Raw genomic sequence first — 10,940 nt, forward strand, 5'->3', positions numbered from 1 at the left:
TATATATATATATATATATATAGTGTTATATATGGGGTGTGTATATATTTGCACGCTGTGCTGTGTCCATGGCATTGCGCTCTTGTTTGTGTCTGTTTGTCCTGGCTCCTCCCACATTCACTGCTCCTCTCCGGGCTCTTCCCGGCAGCCCCGCCCTTAAAACAGGATGTTTTCCTTTTAAGGGTATCTGCGTCAGTGGATTCTCGATTTTGGACCAGTCCACTAAGGGGAATCCACGGGGGGATCCGATGCACTCTATTGACTCTCACAGTTAAAGGAAGGCAGAGAAAGTGAGTGCAGTGCGGACAAGCAGCTGGAGGGTGAGTGCTTGTAGCTTCCCGCTGGCGAGTGATTGGCGGCTCACACGGTGCAGGAGATAAGCCCATGTGGGTGGTTTGATCCAGAGTGACGTCGCTCATTCATAGTGCCTGGCGCCGCTGGTATATAAGGCTGCCAGCAAGCGAGTAGCTGTAGTGACAGCTCAGGAGAGCAGACAGATAGGCGAGACAGTGCTAGCCGGAGCCATGTACCACGGAATCCACAGCAACCCCGACTATGAGGCGGCCTCGTCTCGCTGCAGCAGCGCCTCCCCGACTGGAGACAGCCTGACTTATTACCCGTCACCGGCCGCTTCTTTCTCCAGCCTCGGCTCTCCGCTAACCCCGACGGTAAGTCTCAGGATTGCAGGGTGTTTGCGCTGCGGGGGTCCCGGGCAGTGTGTGAGGGGGTCCCGGGCAGTGTGTGAGGGGTCCCGGGCAGTGTGTGAGGGGGTCCCGGGTGTCGCCCTCCCTTGTGGCCGCAGTTCATTGATAAATCCTGGGTTCATTCAGGAGACTCCGGAGCGGCTCCTGCGTCACCGTGACGTCACAGCTATTTATATCCTGCGCCGGCTCCGGGAGCTGCGGGAACGGGGAGCCGTGCTGGGGGATGTGCACGGGGGAGCGGTGGTCGTGCAGCTCCCTGCAGGAATAGGGGGGTAGTAGTCCTGTAGCCCACTGCATGGGGGGTGGTAGTAGTCCTGTAGCCCACTGCTCTCCTTACTCTTCAGTAGTGGTGGTGTGTATGGGGGGATAGTGGGTGGGGGACAGGTGTATGGGGGGAGTAGTAGTCCTGAATCTCACTACCTTTTCTTCCCCTGCAGGAGTTCAGTGCGGAGTCCAGCAGCAGTTTTGTCCCCACGGTCACAGCCATCTCCACCTCTCCAGACCTGCAGTGGTTGGTGCAGCCCACCCTCATCTCCTCTGTGGCCCCCTCACAGTCCAGGGCACATCCTTACGGGGCCTCTCCAGCATTCAGCCACACTGGAGTAATAAAAGGATCATCTGGACGAGGCCAGAGCCATGGAAGGAGGGGAAAGCTGGAGCAGGTAACTTCTAGTCTTTACACCTGTACATTTGTGGGGGCTGCGGGGCACTAGTGGGGGGCTGTTGGTGGATTCTCTGGGGGCTGTGGGGCACTAGTGGGGGGGGCTGTTGGTGGATGCTCTGGGGGCTGCGGGGCACTAGTGGGGGGCCACTTGTCAGCTGCTGACCTGTGTGTTTCATCTTGCAGCTTTCTCCTGAGGAGGAGGAGAAGAGAAAAGTCAGGCGGGAAAGGAACAAAATGGCAGCAGCTAAATGCCGTAACCGTCGCCGTGAGCTGACAGACACCCTCCAGGCTGTAAGTATCCCACCATATTTCTGTTTCTGCCTTGTGCTGTCACCGCTCGGTGCCGATCCCTGAGGTCTAATCAGCCCCTTCATGTTCTGCAGGAGACGGACGATCTGGAGGATCAGAAATCTGCGCTGCAGGCCGAGATCGCTAATCTACTGAAGGAGAAGGAAAAGCTGGAGTTCATCTTGGCGGCACATAAACCAGCCTGCAAGATTCCACATGACCTGGAGGGGGCATTCCAGGACCTGACCTCCTCCCTGGACCTGGGCCTCCTCTCTGATGTCACCTGCACTTCCAGCTCTGAAGCTACGGCTGAGCCCCTCTTTCCAGTAGACATTTCACAGTCTTCCGTTCCAGAGAAGGAGACCACCCAGCTGCAGGTCCCTCTAGACCTAAAATCTGAGCCCTTAGACGAATTCCTCTTCAGCTCCCCTGTTGCTGGAGTAACTGACGCTGCCCGCTCTGTGCCGGATGTGGACCTGTCTAGCACCCTGTACGCTGCTGACTGGGAGCCTCTGTACAGCACACTGTCTGCGGAGTTGGAGCCGCTGTGCACTCCGGTTGTTACCTGCACGCCGACGTGCACCACCTACACCACCTCGTTTGTCTTCACCTACCCGGAGTCTGGCGCTTTCCCTAACTGCGGAGCAGCCCATCGCAGAGGAAGCAGCAGCAATGAGCAGTCCTCAGACTCTCTGAACTCGCCCACTCTACTAGCATTGTAGCCTGTCCTGGACTCTACGCCTGGCATGGTGGAGGGCAGCGATCTAGGGCTGTGCCCACAGGCAATAACAGGAGTGGGTCTGCCTCCCCGTGTGGTGACACTTGCTGCTATACCTGTGCATGTCTCGTCCACTCATCTCCTGCAGCCGGGGCTGTCGCCTTTGGTGGCTGCGCACACGGTCATCCCTGGAGTATGTGCTGGCTGCCACAGACTGCCGATCTCCACTCACTGCTTCCTACTGCCACCGAAGCCCGATGCCTCTTCCTGACATGGGACCGCCGTGTCCTCCTGTTATGTAGCATGATGTGTTCTCACTGCTGTGCCAGTGATGTGTTGATGTCTTTTGACTTAGAACTGCTGAGCTGCTGGTTCAGTGTCTTGTGATGGTGCTGGCTGGCTACAAGCTGCCCTTATTATATGGATCCTAGCGGATGATGTATACCCCCGAAGCCGGACACATGGTGAACGTGCCGTACCTTCCGTTGACTGTAATTCCGTCTCACTGTCTTTCCAAGTTTTCCATGAAAACATCTTATTTTCTGTAGACTCCTAGTTAATTTATTTTTGAGAATATTTATATTTTTCTTTTCTACTCCTGCGGACAGAGGATTTGTATCCTCAAGCATTCGTTTGCTTTTTGTCCAGAACATTAAATTGCATTTGCTGAATTTTCTTTGTGTGATTATTTACCCTGACAAAGCTGGTTGCAGTGTGTGTGTGTGTGTGTGTACACTCCTATATATTAACACTTTCCTCTAATGGCAAACTCAATACATAACATATATTCTCTTTAAAGAAGCACACTAACACTACCTACAGCTAAAACCAGAAGTTTTCATCCACTATATAAGACACATCTGAAGGTTTTTTTCCTCAATACCTGACATGAAATCAGAATAAACCTTTCCCCTTTTAGGTCAATTAGGATTACCATAATTATTATTAGCCAAATGCCAGAATAATGAGAGAGAGAGAGAGAGAATGTATTAAAGCATTATTATTACTTACTGCAAAGTCAAAACTTTCCATCCATTTCATTAGTATTTGGTACCATTGCCCTTAAACTGAATGACTTGGGTCACATGTTTGAGATCTCTTTCCACAAGCTTCTCACAATAGTTGGTCGGGATTTGTGCCCCTTCCTCCTGACAAAACTGGTGTAACTGGTCCAGGTTTGTAGGTCGCCTTGCTCGCACCGGCCTTTTCAGCTTTTCCCATCAATTTTCAATAGGATTGAGACCAGGGCTTTGCGATGGCCGCTCCAAAACGTTGACTTTATTATCCTTAAGCCACTTTGTCACCATTCTGGCAGTATGCTTCGGGTCATTGTCCATTTGGAATACCTGTTTCCATTCAAGCTTTAACTTCCTGGTTGATGTCTTGAGATGTTGCTTCAGTATTGCCACATAATCTTCTTTTCTTATGATGCCATCTATTTTGTGAAGTGCACCAGTCCCTCCTGCAGCAAAACAACCCCACAACATGATGCTGCCTCCCCCGTGTTTCACAGTTGGGATGGTGTTCTTAGGCTCCCAAGCTTCTCCCTTTTTACTTCAAATGTAAAAATGGTCATTATGCCCAAAAAGTTCAATTTTAGTTTCATCAGACCACAGGACATGTCTCAAAAAATGAAGGTCTTTGTTCCTGTGTGCATTTGCAAACATTAATCTGTGTTATGTTTCTTTTGGAGTAATGGCTTCTTCCTGGCAGAGTGGCCTTTCAGCCCATGTTGATACAGTACTCTTTTCACTGTGGATATAGACACAATCCTACCAGCTTCTGCCATTATCTTCACAGCGTCTTTTGTTCTTTTTGTCCTTGGGTTGATATGCACATGTAGGACCAAATCATGTTACTTTCTGGGACACAGAACACGTCTCCTGCCTGAGCGGTATTATGGCTTGACATTCCCATCTTGTTTGTAGTTGCGTATAATTGTTTGTACAGGTGAACGAGGCATCTTCAGGTATCTTGACATAGTACCCAAGGATGAGCCAGACTTGTGCAAGTCCACAATTCTCTTCCTGATATCTTGGCTGATGTCTTTACACTTTCCCATAATGCTACACAAAGAAGCAGTGTGTTTAAGGTGTGCATTAAAATACATCCACAGTTGTGTTTCTATTTAACTCAGATATTGCCAAAAAACTTCAAAACAAATGACAACATTATACAGGCAGTCCAGAATTGTTTAATGACAGCCAATACGTCTTTTAACTGACCTGAGATATAAGAGAATAGCCTCCCCACACAGGTGACAATCCAGTAGCTGTTGGCTGTACACTATAGCTGACAACTTGCTGCATCAGCCACAATCAGTGTTTGCACCGTAAAAATCTGTTTAACCCCTTAGATGCTGCTGTCAATAAAGACTACATCATTATAAATGGTTAACAGAGTGTGGGGACTTCCTCTTTATCCCAATTTGTGCTCTCGGATCATGATTGTGTAGTCCTGATGCTTGCCATGGCTATTCATGACCAAATAGCGGCCTTAGAGTCTGACGGCTGTTGTAACCTGTTCAGAAGTTAGAGATATTTAGGTGGTAAAAATACACATTTTCATTTCTGTTATGTCACTTTGCATTAATTCCTGAAAAGCAACTGAAGGGTTAATAAACAACCTGACAGCAGTTTTCAATATGTCAGGGGGTACTGTTTTTAAAATGGTATCACTATTGGGGGTTTCCAATATATAGGACCCCTAAAGTCACTTCAAACATGGATAGGTCCCTAAAAAAATAAATTTTGTACATTTCCTTGAAAAAATGAAAAATTACAGCTACATTTTTAAACCTCCTAAAATACTAACAAAATAAAAGAACACTTTACAAACGGTGCAGTTGTAAAGCCGACATGTGGGAAATGTTATTTATTAATGTTTTTCTATGTTATGACTACCTGGATTAAAGGGATAATCATTCAAAGTTAGAAAATTGCAAATTTTTTAACATTTTTCTCAAATTTCTGATATTTTTTATAAATAAACACAAAACATATTGACCTAAATTTACCATTATCATAAAGTATAATGTGTCATGAAAAAACAGTCTCAAAATCACTGGGATATGTTGAATTGTTCCAGAGTTATTACTACATAAAGTGACATTGATCAGATTTCAAAAATTTGGCTCCGTCACTAAGGGGTTAAAGGCATAGTAATCTTAGGGTATGTGCACACGTTGCGGATTTCTTGCAGAAAATTCCTGAAGAAAACCGGAAATTTTCTGCAAGAAATCCGCATTTTTTTCTGCGTTTTTTTTTCCGTTTTTTTCGCGTTTTTTTAGCATTCTGCAAGCGTAATTAGCTTGCAGAATGCTAAAGTTTTCCAAGCGATCTGTAGCATCACTTGGAAAACTGACTGACAGGTTGGTCACACTTGTCAAACATAGCGTTTGACAAGTGTGACCAACTTTTTACTATAGATGCAGCCTATGCAGCATCTATAGTAAAAGATAGAATGTTTAAAAATAATAAAAAAAATAAAAAAATGCTTATACTCACCCAGACATCTCCTCAGCGGCGTCCGTTCCGTATAGCTGGTCTGTGCGCACAGGACCTCCCGTGACGTCACGGTCACGTGAGCGGTCACATGACCGCTCACGACCAATCACAGGACAGTGACGTCATTCGGCGAGGTCCTTCAGCGCACACCAGCTACAGGAACCGAACGGCAGCGTGCGAGGAGGCGGGAATACATCGAGGGTGAGTATAGGACTGTTTATTATTTTATTTCTTATTTTTTGACCACTTATATGGTGCCCAGTGCGTGGAGGAGAGTCTCCTCTCCTCCACCCTGGGTACCAACCGCATATAATCTGCTTACTTCCCGCATGGTGTGCACAGCCCCGTGCGGGAAGTAAGCAGATCAATGGACCCCTAGGTGTGCGGAATCCCTGCAATTCCGCATTTTTAATGAACATGTTGCTTTTTTTTCCGCTATGCGATTTTTTCGCGGAAAAAATCGCAACATTTGCACAAAAAATGCGGAATACCCTGTAAATAATAGGAGGCTTATGTAAGCGTTTTTTTTCGCGTTTTTATCACGTTTTTATAGCGAAAAAACGCGAAAAAAACGCTAACAATCCTGAACGTGTGCACATGGCCTTAGGGTATGTGTCCACGTTCAGGATTGCATCAGGATTCGGTCAGGATTTTCCATCAGTATTTGTAAGCCAAAACCAGGAGTGGGTGATAAATGCAGAAGTGGTGCATATGTTTCTATTATACTTTTCCTCTAATTGTTCCACTCCTGGTTTTGGCTTACAAATACTGATGAAAAATCCTGACCAAATCCTGATGCAATCCTGAACGTGGACACATACCCTAAGTGTATGGAAACTTTTGACTTTGCAGTAAGTAATAAACATGCCTTAAAACATTCTCTTCATTATTCTGGCATTTGGCAAATATTAATAATTATGGTAATCCTAATTGACCTAAGACAGGAAAGGTTTAATCAGATTTCATGTCAGATAATGAGAAAAACCTGCATATGTGTCTTTTTATATAGTGGATGGAAACCTCTGGTTTCAACTGCATACATTATCTATCTATCTATCTATCTATCTATCTTACAGATGCACTATGTGACTCACTATAAGGGTCCCTTTCCACTTGCGAGGAAAACGGACGCGTGCAATCCGATAAAAAATCGGATTGCACTCGGACCAATGTTAGTTAATAGGTGTCTTTTGATTTGCGATTTTTTTCTCAGCCGAAATCGGACTGAGAAAAATCTGGATCGGCTGAGAAAAAAATCGCAGCATGCTGCGTATTGCTGCGATTCTCGGACGAGACTCGCCAATGCAAGTCAATGGGTGCGAGAAAAAAATCGCACAGCACTCGCACCATGCGAGTTCTGTCCGATTTTTACGCACCGGTGTCCTTTGAAAAGCCGGTAATTCAGCGCGGTATACAGTAAAATCACACTGACAGGTTAGAATAGACTAGATATATACACATAGAATGTGTCTATATACATATATATATGTCAGTGAGACACCTATATATGTATATTTATATTTAATGCAGCACTAGATAGCATTAAAGCCGCTAATTCAATTGCCGGCTTCTCATTTCTCCTGCACAAACCCGACAGGATATGAGACATGGTTTACATACAGTAAACCATCTCATATCCCCTTTTTTTTGCATATTCCACATTACTAATGTTAGTAGTGTGTATGTGCAAAATTTCAGCGCTGTAGCTGCTGAAATAAAGGGTTAAATGGCGGAAAAAATTGGCGTGGGCTCCCGCGCAATTTTCTCCGCCAGAGCGGTAAAGCCAGTGACTGAGGGCAGATATTAATAGCCAGGAGAGGGTCCATGGTTATTGGCCCCCCCGTGGCTAAAAACATCTGCCCCCAGCCACCCCAGAAAAGGCACATCTGGAAGATGCGCCTATTCTGGCACTTGGCCACTCTCTTCCCACTCCCTGTAGCGGTGGGATATGGGGTAATGAAGGGTTAATGCCACCTTGCTATTGTAAGGTGACATTAAGCCAGATTAATAATGGAGAGGCGTCAATTATGACACCTATCCATTATTAATCCAATTGTAGGAAAGGGTTAAAAAACACACACACATGATTTAAAAGTAGTTTAATGAAATAAACACAGCGGTTGTTGTAATAATTTATTGTTCTCGCAATCCATCAGGAAACCCTCGCTTGGCAAAATAATAACCGCACAAGATACATACCTTCTGATGTCCGATCATGTCCCACGAGGTAATCCATCTGAAGGGGTTAACTAATATTACAGGCAGAGCTGCGATAAACCACTCGCTCGTGCCTGTAATCCCCGGGTGCTGAAAGGAAAGCAGTGATCTGTACTTACATTGAGTCGCGGTGAGGCGCCCTCTGGTGGATGTTCTCATAAACTGCAGCCTGGGAACTTTTTCCCACGCTCCAGGTCATATGAGGACATCCACCAGGGGGCGCATCACCGCGACTGAAGGAAATGTAGGTCAATGACCTACATTTCATTCATTCGCCGGGGAATTACAGGCACGAGCACAGCTGCATTTAGCAGGGCTCCTGCCTGTAATATTAGTTAACCCCTTCAGATGGATTACATCGTGGGACGTGATCTGACATCTGAGGGTATGTATCTTGTGCGTTTATTATGTTGCCAAGCGAGGGTGTTCCTGATGGATTGAGAGAGCAATAAATTATTACAACAACCGCTGTCTTTATTTCATTAAACTACTTTGTAATCGTGTGTGTGTGTTTTTTAACCCTTTCCTACAATTGGATTAATAATGGATAGGTGTCATAATTGACGCCTCTCCATTATTAATCTGGCTTAATGTCACCTTACAATAGCAAGGTGGCATTAACCCTTCATTACCCCATATCCCACTGCTACAGGGAGTGGGAAGAGAGTGGCCAAGTGCCAGAATAGGCGCATCTTCCAGATGTGCCTTTTCTGGGGTGGCTGGGGGCAGATGTTTTTAGCCATGAGGGGGCCAATAACCATGGACCCTCTCCTGGCTATTAATATCTGCCCTCAGTCACTGGCTTTACCGCTCTGGCGGAGAAAATTGCGCGGGAGCCCACGCCAATTTTTTCCGCCATTTAACCCTTAAATTTAATAGCTACAGCACCCAAATTTTGCACGTACACACTACTAACATTAGTAGTGTGGAATATGCAAAAAAAAGGGGATATGAGATGGTTTACTGTATGTAAACCATGTCTCATATCATGTCGGGTTTGTGAAGGAGAAATTAAAAGCCGGCAATTGAATTAGCGGCTTTTATGCTATCTAGCGCTGCATTAAATATAAATATACATATATAGGTGTCTCACTGACATATATATATGTATATATACCTATTCTATGTGTATATATCTACTCTATTCTAACCTGTCAGTGTGATTTTACTGTACACCGCGCTGAATTGCCGGCTTTTCAAAGGACACCGGTGCGTACAAATCGGACAGTAATACGGATGTCATATGGATGATGCGATTATAAAAAACGGATGATGCGATTAAAAATCGCATTGTACTCGCATGACACTCGCATGAAAATCGCATACGTTCCATCCGTTTTTTCGGTCCAGATTACGGACCGTTTTTTATCTCGCAAGTGGAAAGGGACCCTAAGGGCTCCTTCTCACTTGTGAGAAATACATCCGAGTCTCGCAGGTTAAAACCCTCCTCTGGCGCCAGCACTCCAGAGAGGAGCGTGCAGCCGCACAGCAATACATGGAGCTTATTATTATTATATACTATATATGAGGAGATGACATACAGGTATATACTATATACACAAGGAGATGACACACAGATATATAGTATATACAGGAGGAGATGACTTACAGGTATATACTATATACAGAAGATGACATACAGGTATAAACTATATATAAGAGATGACACACAGGTATATACTATATACAAGAGGAGATGACATACAGGTATATACTATATAAAAGAGATGACACACAGGTATATACCTGGAGGAGGAGATGTCATACAGCAGGTACATACTATATACAGGGGAGATGACATACAGGTATATACTATATACAGGAGATGGCATACAGGTATATACTATATATAGGAGATGACATACAGGTATATACTATATACAGAAGAGATGACATACAGGTATATACTATATACAGGAGGAGATGACATACAGAAGGTATATACTATTTACAGGGGAGATGACATACAGGTATATACTATATACAGGGGAGATGACATACAGGTATATACTATATATAAGGGAGATGACAAACATGTATATACCGAGGGGAAAATGAAAGGTGTGAGGTGAAAATGAAAAGGTGTGAGTGCAAAATGAGAGGAATGAGGGAAAATAGTGGAGTGATCGGAAAATGACACATGTGAGGTCGAAATGACAAGTGTTGTCAAGGGGGGAATGAGAGGAGGGGCAAAATAAGAGGAGTGAGAGGGAAAATGAGAGGTGTGAGGGAGAAAATGAGAGGTGTGAGGGAGAAAATGAGAGATGTGAGGGGGAAAATGAGAGGCGTGATGGGAAAATGAGAGAAGTGAGGTACTAAATGAGAGGCGTGATGGGAAAATAAGAGGTGAGGTGCTATAACTAACCACAGATATTTACTATGCCCAGGCAACGCCGGGCTCTTCAGCTAGTATATATATATATCTCCTCCATACTGATGTACTATGTACACTGTGTATACACACCCTATATGTGTATATTCACTATCATGCATTTGCTCACTCACAAACACAACCTATATATTCACTGTGTGTGTATATATATATATATATATATATATATATATATATATATATATATATATTCTTTCTCCACACCACGATGGAGATGTAGAAATACGCTCTACATTCATACATTGACCACTAATAACAAACTATATTAGCATCTACTATATATATATCCCAAGTCGTGGATTGGTCGCGGACAGCTTGTCGCGAACAATCACCTACGGGCACAGTCCGGCCGCAAAATGGCCGCTCCCTACTCCCCTGCACTCAGTGCCCCCTCCATACTCCCCTCTGTCAGCATCCGCCACCCACATAGCGTTGTAGCAGTCCGTTAATT

At 44.9% G+C, this 10,940-nt stretch overlaps 1 protein-coding gene across 1 annotated transcript; it reads left to right on the forward strand.

The window, feature by feature from the left end:
• Window positions 1–205: 205 nt before the first annotated feature.
• On the forward strand, window positions 206–3,045 carry FOS (Fos proto-oncogene, AP-1 transcription factor subunit). Its single transcript, XM_077267552.1, has 4 exons — window positions 206–668; window positions 1,142–1,366; window positions 1,552–1,659; window positions 1,752–3,045. Exons 1-4 carry the CDS (start codon window positions 525–527, stop codon window positions 2,376–2,378), a joined length of 1,104 nt encoding a protein of 367 aa, XP_077123667.1. The 5' UTR covers window positions 206–524; the 3' UTR covers window positions 2,379–3,045.
• The last annotated feature ends 7,895 nt before the right edge of the window (window positions 3,046–10,940 follow it).

Source organism: Ranitomeya variabilis, chromosome 1 (genome assembly GCF_051348905.1).
Source record: "Ranitomeya variabilis isolate aRanVar5 chromosome 1, aRanVar5.hap1, whole genome shotgun sequence".
NCBI classification, from domain to species: domain Eukaryota; kingdom Metazoa; phylum Chordata; class Amphibia; order Anura; family Dendrobatidae; genus Ranitomeya; species Ranitomeya variabilis.

Coding starts and splice junctions, on each gene's coding strand:
- FOS (XM_077267552.1), top strand. CDS start 525: ATGTACCACGGAATCCACAGCAACCCCGACTATGAGGCGGCCTCGTCT. Junction 1,367..1,551: donor GGAGGGGAAAGCTGGAGCAG/GTAACTTCTAGT, acceptor TTCATCTTGCAG/CTTTCTCCTGAGGAGGAGGA. Junction 1,660..1,751: donor TGACAGACACCCTCCAGGCT/GTAAGTATCCCA, acceptor CATGTTCTGCAG/GAGACGGACGATCTGGAGGA.